General features: G+C 41.2%; 1 protein-coding gene across 1 annotated transcript in view; it reads left to right on the top strand.

Annotated features, from left to right (window-relative positions):
- The window catches only part of LOC141088496 (ADP-ribosyl cyclase/cyclic ADP-ribose hydrolase 1-like), a 78859-nt gene that overhangs the window by 49583 nt on the left and 15481 nt on the right, over positions 1–13795 (top strand). Inside the window, exons 2-6 of the mRNA XM_073574612.1 lie at positions 2611–2740; positions 4772–4907; positions 5760–5842; positions 7640–7716; positions 9394–9486. Of these exons, the coding sequence (XP_073430713.1) occupies positions 2611–2740; positions 4772–4907; positions 5760–5842; positions 7640–7716; positions 9394–9486 (519 nt within the window). The remainder of the gene's footprint in view (positions 1–2610; positions 2741–4771; positions 4908–5759; positions 5843–7639; positions 7717–9393; positions 9487–13795) is intronic.

Consider the following 13795-nt stretch of genomic DNA (forward strand, 5'->3'; position numbering starts at 1 on the left):
AAAAACGTCAACTAGTCCCGCAAAAAATAAGACCTCACATGACTCGGTGGGTCAAAATATGGAAAAATTATAGCTCTCAATATGTGGTGATGCAAAAACTATTTTTACAATAAAAAGCGTCTTTTAGCGTGTGACAGCTGCCAAACATAAAAACCCGCCATATATAGTAAATCAAACCCCCCGTTATCACCCCCTTAGTTAGGGAAAAATAATAAAATAAAAAGAAAATGTATTTATTTCCATTTTCCCATTAGGGTTAGGGCTAGGGCTAGGGTTAGGGCTGAGATTAGGATTAGGGGTGTGTTGGGGTTAGGGTTGTTGGAGTTAGAATTGGGGGGTTTCCACTGTTTGGGCACATCAGGTGCTCTCCAAACGCAACATGGCATCTGATCTCAATTCCAGCCAATTCTGTGTTGAAAAAGTCAAATGGTGCTCCTTCCCCTCCAAGCTCTGCCATGCACCCAAACAGTGTTTTACCCCCACATATGGGGTGTCAGCGTACTCAGGACAAATTGCAAAACAACTTTTGGAGTCCAATTTCTCCTGTTACCCTTGGGAAAATAAAAAAATTGGGGACTAAATGATCATGTTTGTGGAAAAAATAAGATTTTTTTATTTTCACGCCCGGGCATTATAAACTTCTGTGAAGCCCTTGGGGGTTCAAAGTGCTCAAAACACATCTAGATAAGTTCGTTAGGGGGTCTAGTTTCCAAAATGGGTCATTTGTGGTGGGTTTCCACTGTTTAGGTACATCAGGGGCTCTCCAAAGGCAACATGACACCCGCAGACAATTCCATCAAAGTCTGCATTCCAAAACATCACTACTTCCCTTCCGAGCCCCGACATGTGTCCATACAGTAGTTTTCTCCCACATATGGGGTATCAGCGTACTCAGGACAAATTGGACAACAACTTTTGGGGTCCAATTTCTCCTGGTACCCTTGGGAAAATAAAAAATTGGGGACTAAATGATCATGTTTGTGGAAAAAAATATGATTTCTTAATTGTACGGCTGTACGTTATAAACTTCTGTGAAGCCCTTGGGGGTTCAAAGTTCTCACCACACATCTAAATAAGTTCCTTGGGGGGTCTAGTTTCCAAAATGGTGTCATTTGTGGAGGGTTTCCACTGTTTTGGTATATCAGGGGCTTTCCAAACGCGACATGGTGTCCGATCTCAATTCCAGCCAAAAACATCAAATGGCGCTGCTTCCCTTCCGAGCTCTGCCATGCGCCCAAATAGTCGTTTACACCTACATATGGGGTATCAGTGTACTCAGGACACATTGCACAATAACTTTTAGGGTCCTGTTACCCTTGGAAAAATAAGAATTGAGTGTGAAAAGATCATTTTTTTGGAAAAAATATGATTTTTTTAATTGTATGGCTGTACGTTACAAGCTTCTGTGAAGCCCTTGGGGGTTCAAAGTTCTCACCACACATCTAGATAAGTTCCTTGGGGGGTCTAGTTTCCAAAATGGGGTCACTTGTGGGGGGTTTCCACTGTTTAGGTACATCAGGGGCTCTCCAAACGTGACATGGCGTCCGATCTGAATTCCAGCCAATTTTGCATTGAAAAAGTCAAACGGCTCTCCTTCCCTTCTGAGCTCTGCCATGCACGGAAACAGTGGTTCCCCCCACATATCAGGTATCAGCGTACTCAGGACAAATTGCACAAAAACTTTTGCAGTCCAATTTCTCCTGTTACCCTTGGTAAAATAAAAAAAATTGAACTTGAAGTATTTTTTTTGTGAAAAAAAGTTAAATGTTCATTTTTTTTAAATATTCAAAAAATTCCTGTGAAGCACCTGAATGGTTAATAAACTTCTTGAATGTGGTTTTGAGCACCTTGAGGGGTGCAGTTTTTAGAATGGTATCACTTTTGGGTATTTTCTATCATATAGACCCCGCAAAGTGGCTTCAAATGTGATGTGGTCTGTAAAAATAAAATGGTGTTGCAAAAATGAGAAATCGCTGGTCAAATTTTAACCCTTATAACTTCCTAACAAAAAAAAATTTTGGTTCCAAAATTGTGCTGATGTAAAGTAAATATGTGGGAAATGTTACTTCTTAAGTTTTTTGTGTGCCATATCTCTGTGATTTAAGGACCTAAAAATTCAAAGTTGGCAAATTGCGAAATTTTCAACATTTTCGCCAAATTTCTGTTTTTTTTCACAAATAAACACAAGTTATTTGAATGAAATTTTACCACTGACATGAAGTACAATATGTCACGAGAAAACAATATCAGAATCACCGGGATCCATGGAAGCGTTTCAGAGTTATGACCTCATAAAGGTACAGTGGTCAGAATTGTAAAAATTGGCCCGGGAGTTAACGTGCAAACCACCCTTGGTAGTGAAGGAGTTAATGTGTGTCCGCCAAATTTCAAGCCTTGGTATTGAAGTGTAACTACCAAGCTTTGCGTCATCATTGTTGTATAACCACCAAGCTCTGTGCCTCTATCCAGAATGTGGTGGTATGCTGTCCTGCCTCTAGAAGAGTTAAAAAAAGACAGTTTTAGATTAATACTAGTGTCTAGGAACCCCTGTTTGGGGGCTACACATAAAAAAATTGACCTTCTTGCATGTTGCCTTACTTTTTCTCTTAGGGATAAGAACTGCTCTGGAATATGGCAAGAACTAGTTGATGCAGTACAAAGAAAAGATCCATGTAAGATCACTGTTGAAGATTACAAGCATCTAGCACTTGTGGCTGCACAGACAATACCATGTAATAAGGTAAAGAAATGTAACTTTTTATTAAAGCTCTGCTATTAAAAGTATTCTATTAAAAAAAAAAATCAACAAGTTTTTGCTATGTAACCTGAGAAGAGCATGACGTAGGGGCTGAGAGGCTGATTCCAGTAATGTGTCAGTCACTGGTCCGTGTGCTGCCGTTTTTTATAAAATCAGTGTTTTATCATCAAGAGATTATCACTAGAGGACTAGGTATCTAATGCCTCCTAGTCAACTGCTGTGTGTAACCCCGCCCCACCACGGATTGGCAGATTCCTATGTAGACTATGCATGATCAGAAAGGTACCAATCAGTCATGTGGGCGGGTTTAAACAAAGCTCATCATTAAGAGGTCTGCTAGACTTCCAGCAGAGAAAACAGTGACTGTATCAAAATGACAGCAAGCAGCCCAGTAGGTGATACATTGACAGAATCAGGGTCTTGGCCCCTACATCATGCTGCTCTCGGATTACATATATTGGCCCCCATCAGGAAAACATTAAAAAAAAAAAATAAACCATCCTACTTACCATCCCTGCGCTTCCTCGCAGCATCTTGTTCCGGTGTCGGGAAGTCGGCAGCTGCGACTACTGTGCATGCTATTACAGAGAAATGAATATTCACTGCCAGTGCAGTGAATATTCATTTCTCTTTAGCAGTGGGCACAGGCTTTAGCCGCAGCAGCCGGCTCCTGCCTCCTCTGACCTGCTGCTGCACCTCTGCAGCTCCCCCCTCCATCTTCTGGACACCTCACTCGAGTATAAGCCAAGGGGGGTGTTTTCAGCACAGAAAAATGTGCTGAAAAACTCGGCTTATACTTGAGTACATATGGTAATTATTGTGCAGATTTTTTATGTGGATTTAGTGCTGATTCCTGCACAGCTGAACCATCAAATGTTCAACAGTTTTCAAAAATATATTAAGAAGATTATTTGGAATAATCTATTAATTCCCCAAAGACTTGCAGACATAAAAAATAATGAACTGAGCTGCTACCCTCCCCAGATCCAGAAATGCCTCTCACTACTGCCTCGGTCTTTGCTGACAGGCTTTGGTGTGACATCTATAGTGCATGTGACCTCTCCTGCCAAACACTGCGCTCAACTGTGATGTTCATTTAGAAGCAATGAGATGAAACTGAATGGGAGAAGATACAGATTAAATATTAGAAACAACTTTTTGACAATGAGGGTGATCAATGAGTGGAACAGACTGCCACAAGAGGTGGTGAGTTCTCCATCAATGGAAGTCTTCTAACAGAGGCTGGATAGATATCTGTCTGAGATGGTTTAGTGAGTCCTGCATTGAGCAGGGGGTTGGACCCGATGATCCAGGAGGTCCCTTCCAACTCTAACATTTTATGATTCAATGGCCTGCGGTGCCCAAATTTTATGTGCAGATTTTCCCCATAGAATTGCATTAGATGTAAAAATCTGCAGGTAAGAAATACATATGTGTTTTTTAGTGAGTTTCCGCTGAGGAAAAACAAACACTAAAGATGCAGGTAACCTACACATTAATAAAGTTTTGACAAAGCCAAATACCAGGAAGTATTTACAGCAAAGCAGCTTTATTTAAAACATGACATACGCAAAAATAGACAAAAACCGCAGATTCAAAAACACGATAAAAACTTAGGTAAATTAGGTTACTTGCATTTTTTGTTTGAGTTTTTTTTACATAACAGGCGCATAAATGCTGCAACAACAAAAAGTCACCAAATACTGACAGCTAACGGCTCAGTTCATTTTTTTATATGTCTGCGTGTCTACAAAGAACTAAGTTTATACTGGACAACCCCTTTAATGAATGTGGAAATAATTGCAGTACCACTAATGACCACTATGCACTATTTTATGGAGTCTCAGACCAGTAATTCCGTAAGAATGGTCATCTTTCTAAGGGGATACCATACTCTTTCCCATTACATGGTGTGGAAATAAACAAGTAAATAAAACTACCTGCCCACATGGTATTATACCACTTACCGATAAGTAGCCATAATGGCTATGTAAATGTTTTGTATCTTTGCAGACTCTTCTGTGGAGCAGGACTAATGAACTTGTTCACCGTTACACAAGAGCCACAGAAAATTTCATCACGCTAGAAGACACTTTCCTGGGCTTTGTGTTCAATGGTCTTATGTGGTGTGGGAAAACCTTTAGACCAGGTAATTATCTATTGATAATCGAAGGTGATAAATAACGTCGCCACTTAGCTATATATCGTACAGAAGGCAACTGTCTTTCAACATGTCACGTAGCAATCATTAAATGTCTCAACTAAATAGTAAATCATAGAAATATAACAATAGTTTACAAAGTTTCACAGCAATAAACCAGATCGTGTACTTGGCATCCAGATACTCGTAGACATGCCTCTCAAAAATGAAAATGTTTGCATAGGGAGGTGTAATGTTAGCCCCCACAGCGGTGCCTTTACATTGGACATAAAACCTGTCCTAAATAAAAAAAATATTGCAATATGCTATCACCTCAAGTGCCAATTAAAATTCCCTGTGGTCATCACTCATAGCCTATTTTTCTAATGCCACCTCTACTGCTCAGATACTTGTTACTTGAGTGTAGGCTAGTTACATCAAAATATGATAAGGAGCACTCATCTGGTAATTCATCTTTTCTTAATTTATTGATACATTATTTGGCATCTCTATATCTTAGCTTTGGAAGCCTGACTTAAATAACTCATGGGGTGAACATAGAACCTGGGGCTGCTCCGATCTCTCTACCTATGATGGGGTTCCCAAGATTCTTGTGGCTCTTTGGTAATATGAACAGGACATAAGTCCTGGGATTTTGCGCTGAAATTATGCAATTTGGAATCAATCATTGCTTAACATGTTTATATAGATGAACCCAATATTTCCATATTTGGAATGCCACGATCATTTCTACTTATTAGATTGTCAGGTTATCAGACTGTAAAGACAACATAAAGTTACGGTATTTTCTAGCAGGTTACAATCTATTCAGTAAAAGCTTGATAAATGTGTATTTTTTAGGAATGAACTTTAAGTTTTGTCCTGCCTGGAACGAATGTGAACACAACTCCATTTCCTCTTTCTGGAAGATGACATCTGCTGCGGTAAGCTACAATCAGGATTCTGATGATAAACTAATAACAATCCTGATGTGTCGACACTGAGTGGTCATTTGTATCCTGGGAGGGAAATGTTCACATTCAATGTAGTGCCATCACATGGTGGCACCGTGGATCCAGCATGTCATCAGAAAAGCATCCAGTGATGTGCTCTTCTAGTCACCTAAACCGCTGCAGCCAATCACAGGCTTCAGCAAACAACACTTTTGGAGCTAGCACAGGCTTACAGAGCGGCCTGTGCTAATTCTGCCGTTACTACAGGTAGTGAGTATGTCTCCATTTTTTATTTTAAAATCATCTATGTCTACTTTTTTTCCTGTGTTGGACATCCCCTTTAATGCAGTAAATAGGAACGGGGACTCGACAATGTCTGCATTGGCCATAATGGTTGGCAATTACCCGGCAAGTGATCATTACCTACACTGTGTCAGATACAATATAGCCTGGCAGGGAGCACATACACCACACAAAAAATAAAGGGAATACTTAAACAACACAATGCAACTCCAAGTCAATCACACTTCTGTGAAATAAACCTGTCCAGGGTAGCTGTGTCTGTCAGCACAGTGTCCAGAGCATGAAGCAGATAAGAGGAGACAGGCCACTAAATGAGGAGATATAGAGGAGGCCATAGGAGGGCAACAACCCAGCAGCAGGACCGCTACCTTCTCCTTTGTGCAAGTAGAAAAAGTGCCAGAACCCTATAAATGACCTTCAACAGGCTACTAACATCAGTGTGTCTGCTTGAACTGTCAGAAACAGACTCCATGAGTGTGGTATCAGGGCCCGATATCCACAAGTGAGTGTTATGCTTACAGCCCAACACCATGCAGGGCGATTGGCATTTTCCAGATAGCACCAAGATTGGCAGATTTGACATTGTCGCACTGTGCTCTTCACAGATGAGAGCAGGTTCACACTGAGCACATTTGACAGAAGTGAGAGAATCTGTAGATGCTGTGGATAACGTTCTGCTGTCTGCAACATCCTCCAGCTTGAGCGGTTTGGCAGTGGGTCAGTAATGGTGTGGGGAGGCATTTCTTTGGAGGGGCGCACAGCCCTCCATGTGCTATCATACAGAGGTACCCAGACTTCCATTAAGTACGGGGATGAGATCCGCAGACCCATTTTGAGACCATATTTATGTGCAGTGGGCGCTGGGTTCCTTCTGATGCATTACAATTCTGTCCTCATGTGGCTAAAGTGTGTAAACAGTTCCTGCATGATGAAGGCATTGATGGTAAGGACGGGCCTGCCTGTTCCCCATACCTGAATCCAATCGAGAACATCTGGGACATCAAGGATTGTTCCATCCATCAATGCCATGTTGTACCACAGACTGTCCAGGAGTCGACTAATGCTTTAATCCAGGTTTGGGAGGAGATCCTTCAGGAGGACATATGCCGCCTCATCAGGAGCATGCCCAGGCGTTGTAGGGAGGTCATACAGGCACGTGGAGGCCACACACACTACTGAGCATCTTTCCTTGTCTTGAGACATTTCTACTGAAGTTGGATCAACCTGTCATTTGATTTTCCAATTTGATTTTGAGTATTATTCCAAATCCAGATCTCCATGGGATATTCACTTTGATTTACATTGATAATTTTTATATTTTATTGTTCTCAACACATGCCACTATGTAATGAATAAAGATTTGCAACTGGAATATTTCATTCAGTGATATCTAGGATGTGGTATTTTAGTGTTCCCTTTATTTTTTTTGTGCAGTGTACATACATACATGTGCTGCAGCATGAATTATCTGCTTTATTTCCCCAGTTTGCTCGAGCGTCATGTGGATTGGTAAATATGATGTTAAATGGCTCGGCAGATGGTGATATAGCGCGGAAAGAAAGGTATGGCGTCATTTTATCTATCCAAGCAAAAAAAAGGAGATATCCAGCAAGCGTAGAAGGAATATTAGTAGACGTTTTTGCAAAGAACTCCTCAATATTTAATGAATTCAATAATGTTACATGTATAGACAAAAAATTAACCCCTCACCCCCCCAAAAACAATTATTATATAATAATTTTTGTCTATACATGTAACCTTATTGGATTCATTAAATAATGAGGAGTTCCTTCTACGCTCGCTGGATATCTCCTTTTTTTTGCTTGGATACAGCTGTGCGTAGTCTGGACTGAACTACTTACTTGCTGAAACATCTGAAACAGCCGTCACAGTGGTGAGCTGAAATTATTTCCATTTTATCTCATTTTAGCTATGGACCGTGACATTTAAAAGTAGAAGTCAGGACATAACTAGCAATGATAACACTGCACTGGGCAAAATACTTTCATGCATTACATACAGAACAAAAGCCTCAAATCTAGATAGGTTTGGATAAAAATGTATATAATCTAGGTTTTAAAAAAGCTGGTGTACATTTTCTAACGTAAACTAGTAAATATGTCGGGCTGTGGAAGGCCACTTTTTTTTTTTTTAACAAATTGCTAATTATTCTAGATATATGCAATAAGCCATAATTAGCGGCTCTATTGTCATCTGCCCTGACACTCTTATGGCAGCACTTCCCTCGTCCTCGGTAAATTTTTGCACTCTTGGCCCTCTGCAAGGAGGTTTTGTCACACATATATCTTCCAGGGGTACAGTGATCAGAGGAGGACTGGAAAATCTGTGTCATGGAAGCGCCAGGGAAGGTGAATACAAGTAGGCCCCAGGTTACACCCTAGAATGTAGGGTGGAACAGTGCCGGGGGAAAAAAAATGATATTCACCCCAGTGCTGACTGCTTTGACCACCCTGCTGCTCGCTGTGTGCCGTCCAGTCCTCTTCTTTCCATTGTTACACGCTGCATCTCCGGCCTCTTCCTTATAGACCAGGATTTCTTGGCCACATCCAGGCCTCTAAGGTTATACAACCTCGTAAGTTCACAACGTCAACGATGCACAGTGATCTCCAGGACGTGGATCTTGCCAGCAGTCTTAGTCTATAGTGAAAAGGCTGAAAATATGGCGCATGAATGGTGGAAAGAAGAAGACTGGACAGTGAACAGTGGAAAAGCCAGAGAGATGGGTATTTTTTTTCTTTTAATTAATACTCACCTTGCCATCCTGTCCTCTTCTTTTAGATGTTGTGCGCCGCATCTCCGACTTCTTCACTATAGGCAAGGGCTTCCAGCAGTGTCCAGGCTGGAGCTCGCTGCGTGTCTTAAGGTTGCAATGATGACGTGATCTTATGGCGCACGATGAGGTCTGACCAGGATGCGGTTTGAAGTTTTGGCCTATATTGAAGATGTCGGAGATTCGGAGCGCAATGGCTAGAAGAACAGGAAAGCGGCTGTAGAGTCCAGTGGTGAGGTTAGTACAAGGTTTAGGTTTTTGTTTTCTCCTTTAACATCCAACGTTTGTAACTAGGGGATTTACGAATGTTGGGTGTCCATAAGTTGGGGACTGCCTGCATAGTGGGGTTTTTTCTATTTTGGACAGTGCATCTGATTGCTCACGTGATGAGCTCCTGTCATGTAGATGCAGAAATGTTTAACTATGATCACTTTTTTTTATCTTCCAGTATTCTAAGGACTGTGGAAATCCCCAATATGAACCCAAACACAATTTCTGAAGTGAGGGTCTGGGTAATTGATGACATTCAAGGAGAGGACAAGTAAGTTCTAAACATGGACAGATATCAAGATTACAATCAGTTTAATCACGTACAGTTAGGTCCATATATATTTGGACAGAGACAACATTTTTCTAATTTTGGTTCTAGACATTACCACAATGAATTTCAAACAAAACAATTCAGATGCAGTTGAAGTTCAGACTTTCAGCTTTCATTTGAGGGTATCCACATTAAAATTGGATGAAGGGTTTAGGAGTTTCAGCTCCTTAACATGTGCCACCCTGTTCTTAAAGGGACCAAAAGTAATTGGACAGAATAAATAATTGTAAATAAAATGTTCATTTCTAGTACTTGGTTGAAAACCCTTTGTTGGCAATGACTGCCTGAAGTCTTGAACTCATGGACATCACCAGACGCTGTGTTTCCTCCTTTTTGATGCTCTGCCAGGCCTTCACTGCGGTGGTTTTCAGTTGCTGTTTGTTTGTGGGCCTTTCTGTCTGAAGTTTAGTCTTTAACAAGTGAAATGCATGCTCAATTGGGTTGAGATCAGGTGACTGACTTGGCCATTCAAGAATATTCCACTTCTTTGCTTTAATAAACTCCTGGGTTGCTTTGGCGTTATGTTTTGGGTCATTGTCCATCTGTAGTATGAAACGACGACCAATCAGTTTGGCTGCATTTGGCTGGATCTGAGCACACAGTATGTCTCTGAATACCTCATAAGTCACTCGGCTGCTTCTGTCCTGTGTCACATCATCAATAAACACTAGTGACCCAGTGCCACTGGCAGCCATGCATGCCCAAGCCATCACACTGCCTCCGCCGTGTTTTACAGATGATGTGGTATGCTTTGGATCATGAGCTGTACCACACCTTCGCCACACTTTTCTCTTTCCATCATTCTGGTAGAGGTTGATCTTGGTTTCATCTGTCCAAAGAATGTTCTTCCAGAACTGTGCTGGCTTTTTTAGATGTTTTTTAGCAAAGTCCAGTCTAGCCTTTTATTCTTGATGCTTATGAGTGGCTTGCACCGTGCAGTGAACCCTCTGTATTTACTTTCATGCAGTCTTATCTTTATGGTAGATTTGGATATTGATACGCCTACCTCCTGGAGAGTGTTGGTCACTTGGTTGGCTGTTGTGAAGGGGTTTCTCTTCACCATGGAGACTATTCTGCGATCATCCACCACTGTTGTCTTCCGTGGGCTCCCAGGTCTTTTTGCATTGATGAGTTCACCAGTGCTTTCTTTCTTTCTCAGGATGTACTAAACTGTAGATTTTGCCACTCCTAATGTTGTAGCAATTTCTCAGATGTTTTTTTTCTGTTTTTGCAGCTTAAGGCTATGTGCACACGGTGCGTATTCTGTTTAGGAATTTTCCATGCAGAATTGACTAAATCCACAGGTCAAATGACCTGCATTTTTCCTGCGGATTTAGTGCATTTTTTGTGCGGTTTTAGTGCAGTTTTTGTGCGGTTTTCCACCTGCGGATTTCTAGAATGGAGCAGGTGGAAAACTGCAGCAAAACCGCACAAAAGAAGTCACATGCTGCAGTTTTCATTCCGCACCAAATCCGCGTGGAAAAAAATGCTCCATGTGCACAGCGGATTTTATTTTACATAGAAAAGAATGGCACTGTACATCACATGCAGTTCTGCTGCGAATCCACAGGGCCAAATCCGCTGCGGATCCGCAGCAGAATCCGCACCGTGTGCACAGAGCCTAAGGATGGCTTGTTTCACCTGCATGGAGAGCTCCTTTGACTGCATGTTTCCTTCCAAATGCAAGCACCATACCTCAAATCAACTCCAGGCCTTTTATATGCTTAATTGAGAATGACATAACGAAGGGATTGCCCACACCTGTCCATGAAATAGCCTTGGAGTCAATTGTCCAATTACTTTTGGTCCCTTTAAAAACAGGGTGGCACATGTTAAGGAGCTGAAACTTCTAAACCCTTCATCCAATTTTAATGTGGATACCCTCAAATGAAAGCTGAAAGTCTGAACTTCAACTGCATCTGAATTGTTTTGTTTAAAATTCATTGTGGTAATGTCTAGAACCAAAATTAGAAAAATGTCTCTGTCCAAATATATACGGACCTAACTGTATGTATATACAGTGGGGAAAAAAGTATTTAGTCAGCCACCAATTGTGCAAGTTCTCCCACTTAAAAAGATAAGGGAGGCCTGTAACTGACATCATAGGTAGGCCACAACTATGAGAGTCAAAATGAGAAAACAAATCCAGAAAATCACTTTGTCTGATTTGGCAAAATTTATTTGGCAAATTATGGTGAAAAATAAGTATCTGGTCATTAACAAAAGTTTATCTCAATATTTTGTTATATATCCTTTGTTGGCAATGACAGAGGTCAGATGTTTTCTGTAAGTCTTCACAAGGTTGGCACACACTGTTGGTGGTATGTTGGCCCATTCATCCATGCAGATCTCCTCTAGAGCAGTGATGTTTTGGGCCTGTCGCTGCGCAACACGGACTTTCAAATCAGTACAAAGGTTTTCTATGGGGTTGAGATCTGGAGACTGGCTAGGCCACTCCAGGACTTTCATATGCTTCTTACGAAGCCACTCCTTCGTTGCCCTGGCAGTGTGCTTGGGATCATTATCATGCTGAAAGACCCATCCATGTTTCATCTTCAATGCCCTTGCTGATGGAAGGAGGTTTGCACTCCAAATCTCACGATACATGGCCCCATTCATTCTTTCATGTACACGGATCAGTCGTCCAGGTCCCTTTGCAGGGGAACAGCCCCAAAGCATGATACTGCCTCCCCCATGCTTCACAGTAGGTATGGTGTTCTTTGGATGCAACTCAGTATTCTGTCTCCTCCAAACATGACGAGTTTTGTTTCTATCAAACAGTTATACTTTGGTTTCATCAGACCATAGGACATTCTCCTAATACGCGTCTGGATAATCCAAATGCTCTCTAGTAAACTTAAGATGGGCCCAGACATGTACAGGCTTAAGCAGGGGGACACCTCTGGCAGTGCAGGATCTGAGTCCCTGGCAGCATAGTGTGTTACTGATGGTAGCCTTTGTTAGGGTGGTCCCAGCTCTATGCAGGTCATCCACTAGATCCCCCCGTGTGGTTCTGGGATTTTTGCTCACCGTTCTTGTGATCATTTTAACCCCACGGGGTGAGATCTTGCGTGGAGCCCCAGATCGAGGGAGATCATCAGTGGTCTTTTATGACTTCCATTTTCTTATTATTGCTCCCACAGTTGATTTCATCACATCAAGCTGCTTGCCTATTGCAGATTCAGTATTCCCAGCCTGGTGCAGGGCTACAATTTTGTTTCTGGTGTCCTTCGACAGCTCTTTGGTCTTCATCATAGTAGAGTTTGGAGTGTGACTGTTTGATGTTGTGAACAGGTGTCTTTTATACTGATAAGTTCTAACAGGTGCCATTACTACAGGTAATGAGTGGAGGACAGAGGAGCCTCTTAAAGAAGAAGTTACAGATCTGTGAGAGCCAGATATCTTGCATGTTTTTAGGTGACCAAATACTTATTTTCCACCATAATTTGCAAAATAAATCTTGTCAAATCAGACAAGGTGATTTTCTGGATTTGTTTTCTCATTTTGACTCTCATAGTTGTGGTCTACCTATGATGTCAATTACAGGCCTCTCTCATCTTTTTAAGTGGGAGAACTTGCACAGTTGGTGGCTGACTAAATACTTTTTTTCCCCACTGTATAATGTATATACTATTCATGACACCTATACCATGTACCCATAACTACTAGCAACATGAAAGGCAGCATATTTCAGGAGAAAGATTTGCAAAGCAAATATCCAAGATGATAAACACATTTTTACTAATACATCTAAAATAAAATACATGACGATGGTATTAGTAACATAGGATGGCAAAACAACGCAATGTACACCCTGCAATTTCAGTGTTTACCACAAGATGGCAGTGTATAACCAGAAGAAAAAAAAAAAAAAAAAAAAAAAAAAAAAAAAAAAAAAAAAAAACCAACGTTTGCTGCTGACAATGAGAAAAAAAAAAAATCTAGAAATTGGTGCAATAAGAGCCTTAGGCCTGTTTCACACTACCGTTTTTTTTGGGTCAGTTAAAATCCGCCAAAATGGCGGAAAGCGGATCCGTTGCTAAGGCTACTTTCACACTTGCTTTTTTTTGCATTGCGTTTTTCCCACAAAAAAACGCATGGAAAAACGCATACAAATGCTGCATTTTTTTCAAGCATTTTTATGAGCATGCATGAAAAAAAACGCAGCATTTTTATGCGTTTTTACCGCGTTTGCGTTTTTTTCCAACATTAGTTGGCCCCTCACACTAACCCAAACCATGACTTTACT

Source organism: Dendrobates tinctorius, unplaced genomic scaffold, assembly GCF_039654945.1.
Source record: "Dendrobates tinctorius isolate UK_male_01 unplaced genomic scaffold, ASM3965494v1 ptg000039l, whole genome shotgun sequence".
In the NCBI taxonomy this organism is placed as follows: domain Eukaryota; kingdom Metazoa; phylum Chordata; class Amphibia; order Anura; family Dendrobatidae; genus Dendrobates; species Dendrobates tinctorius.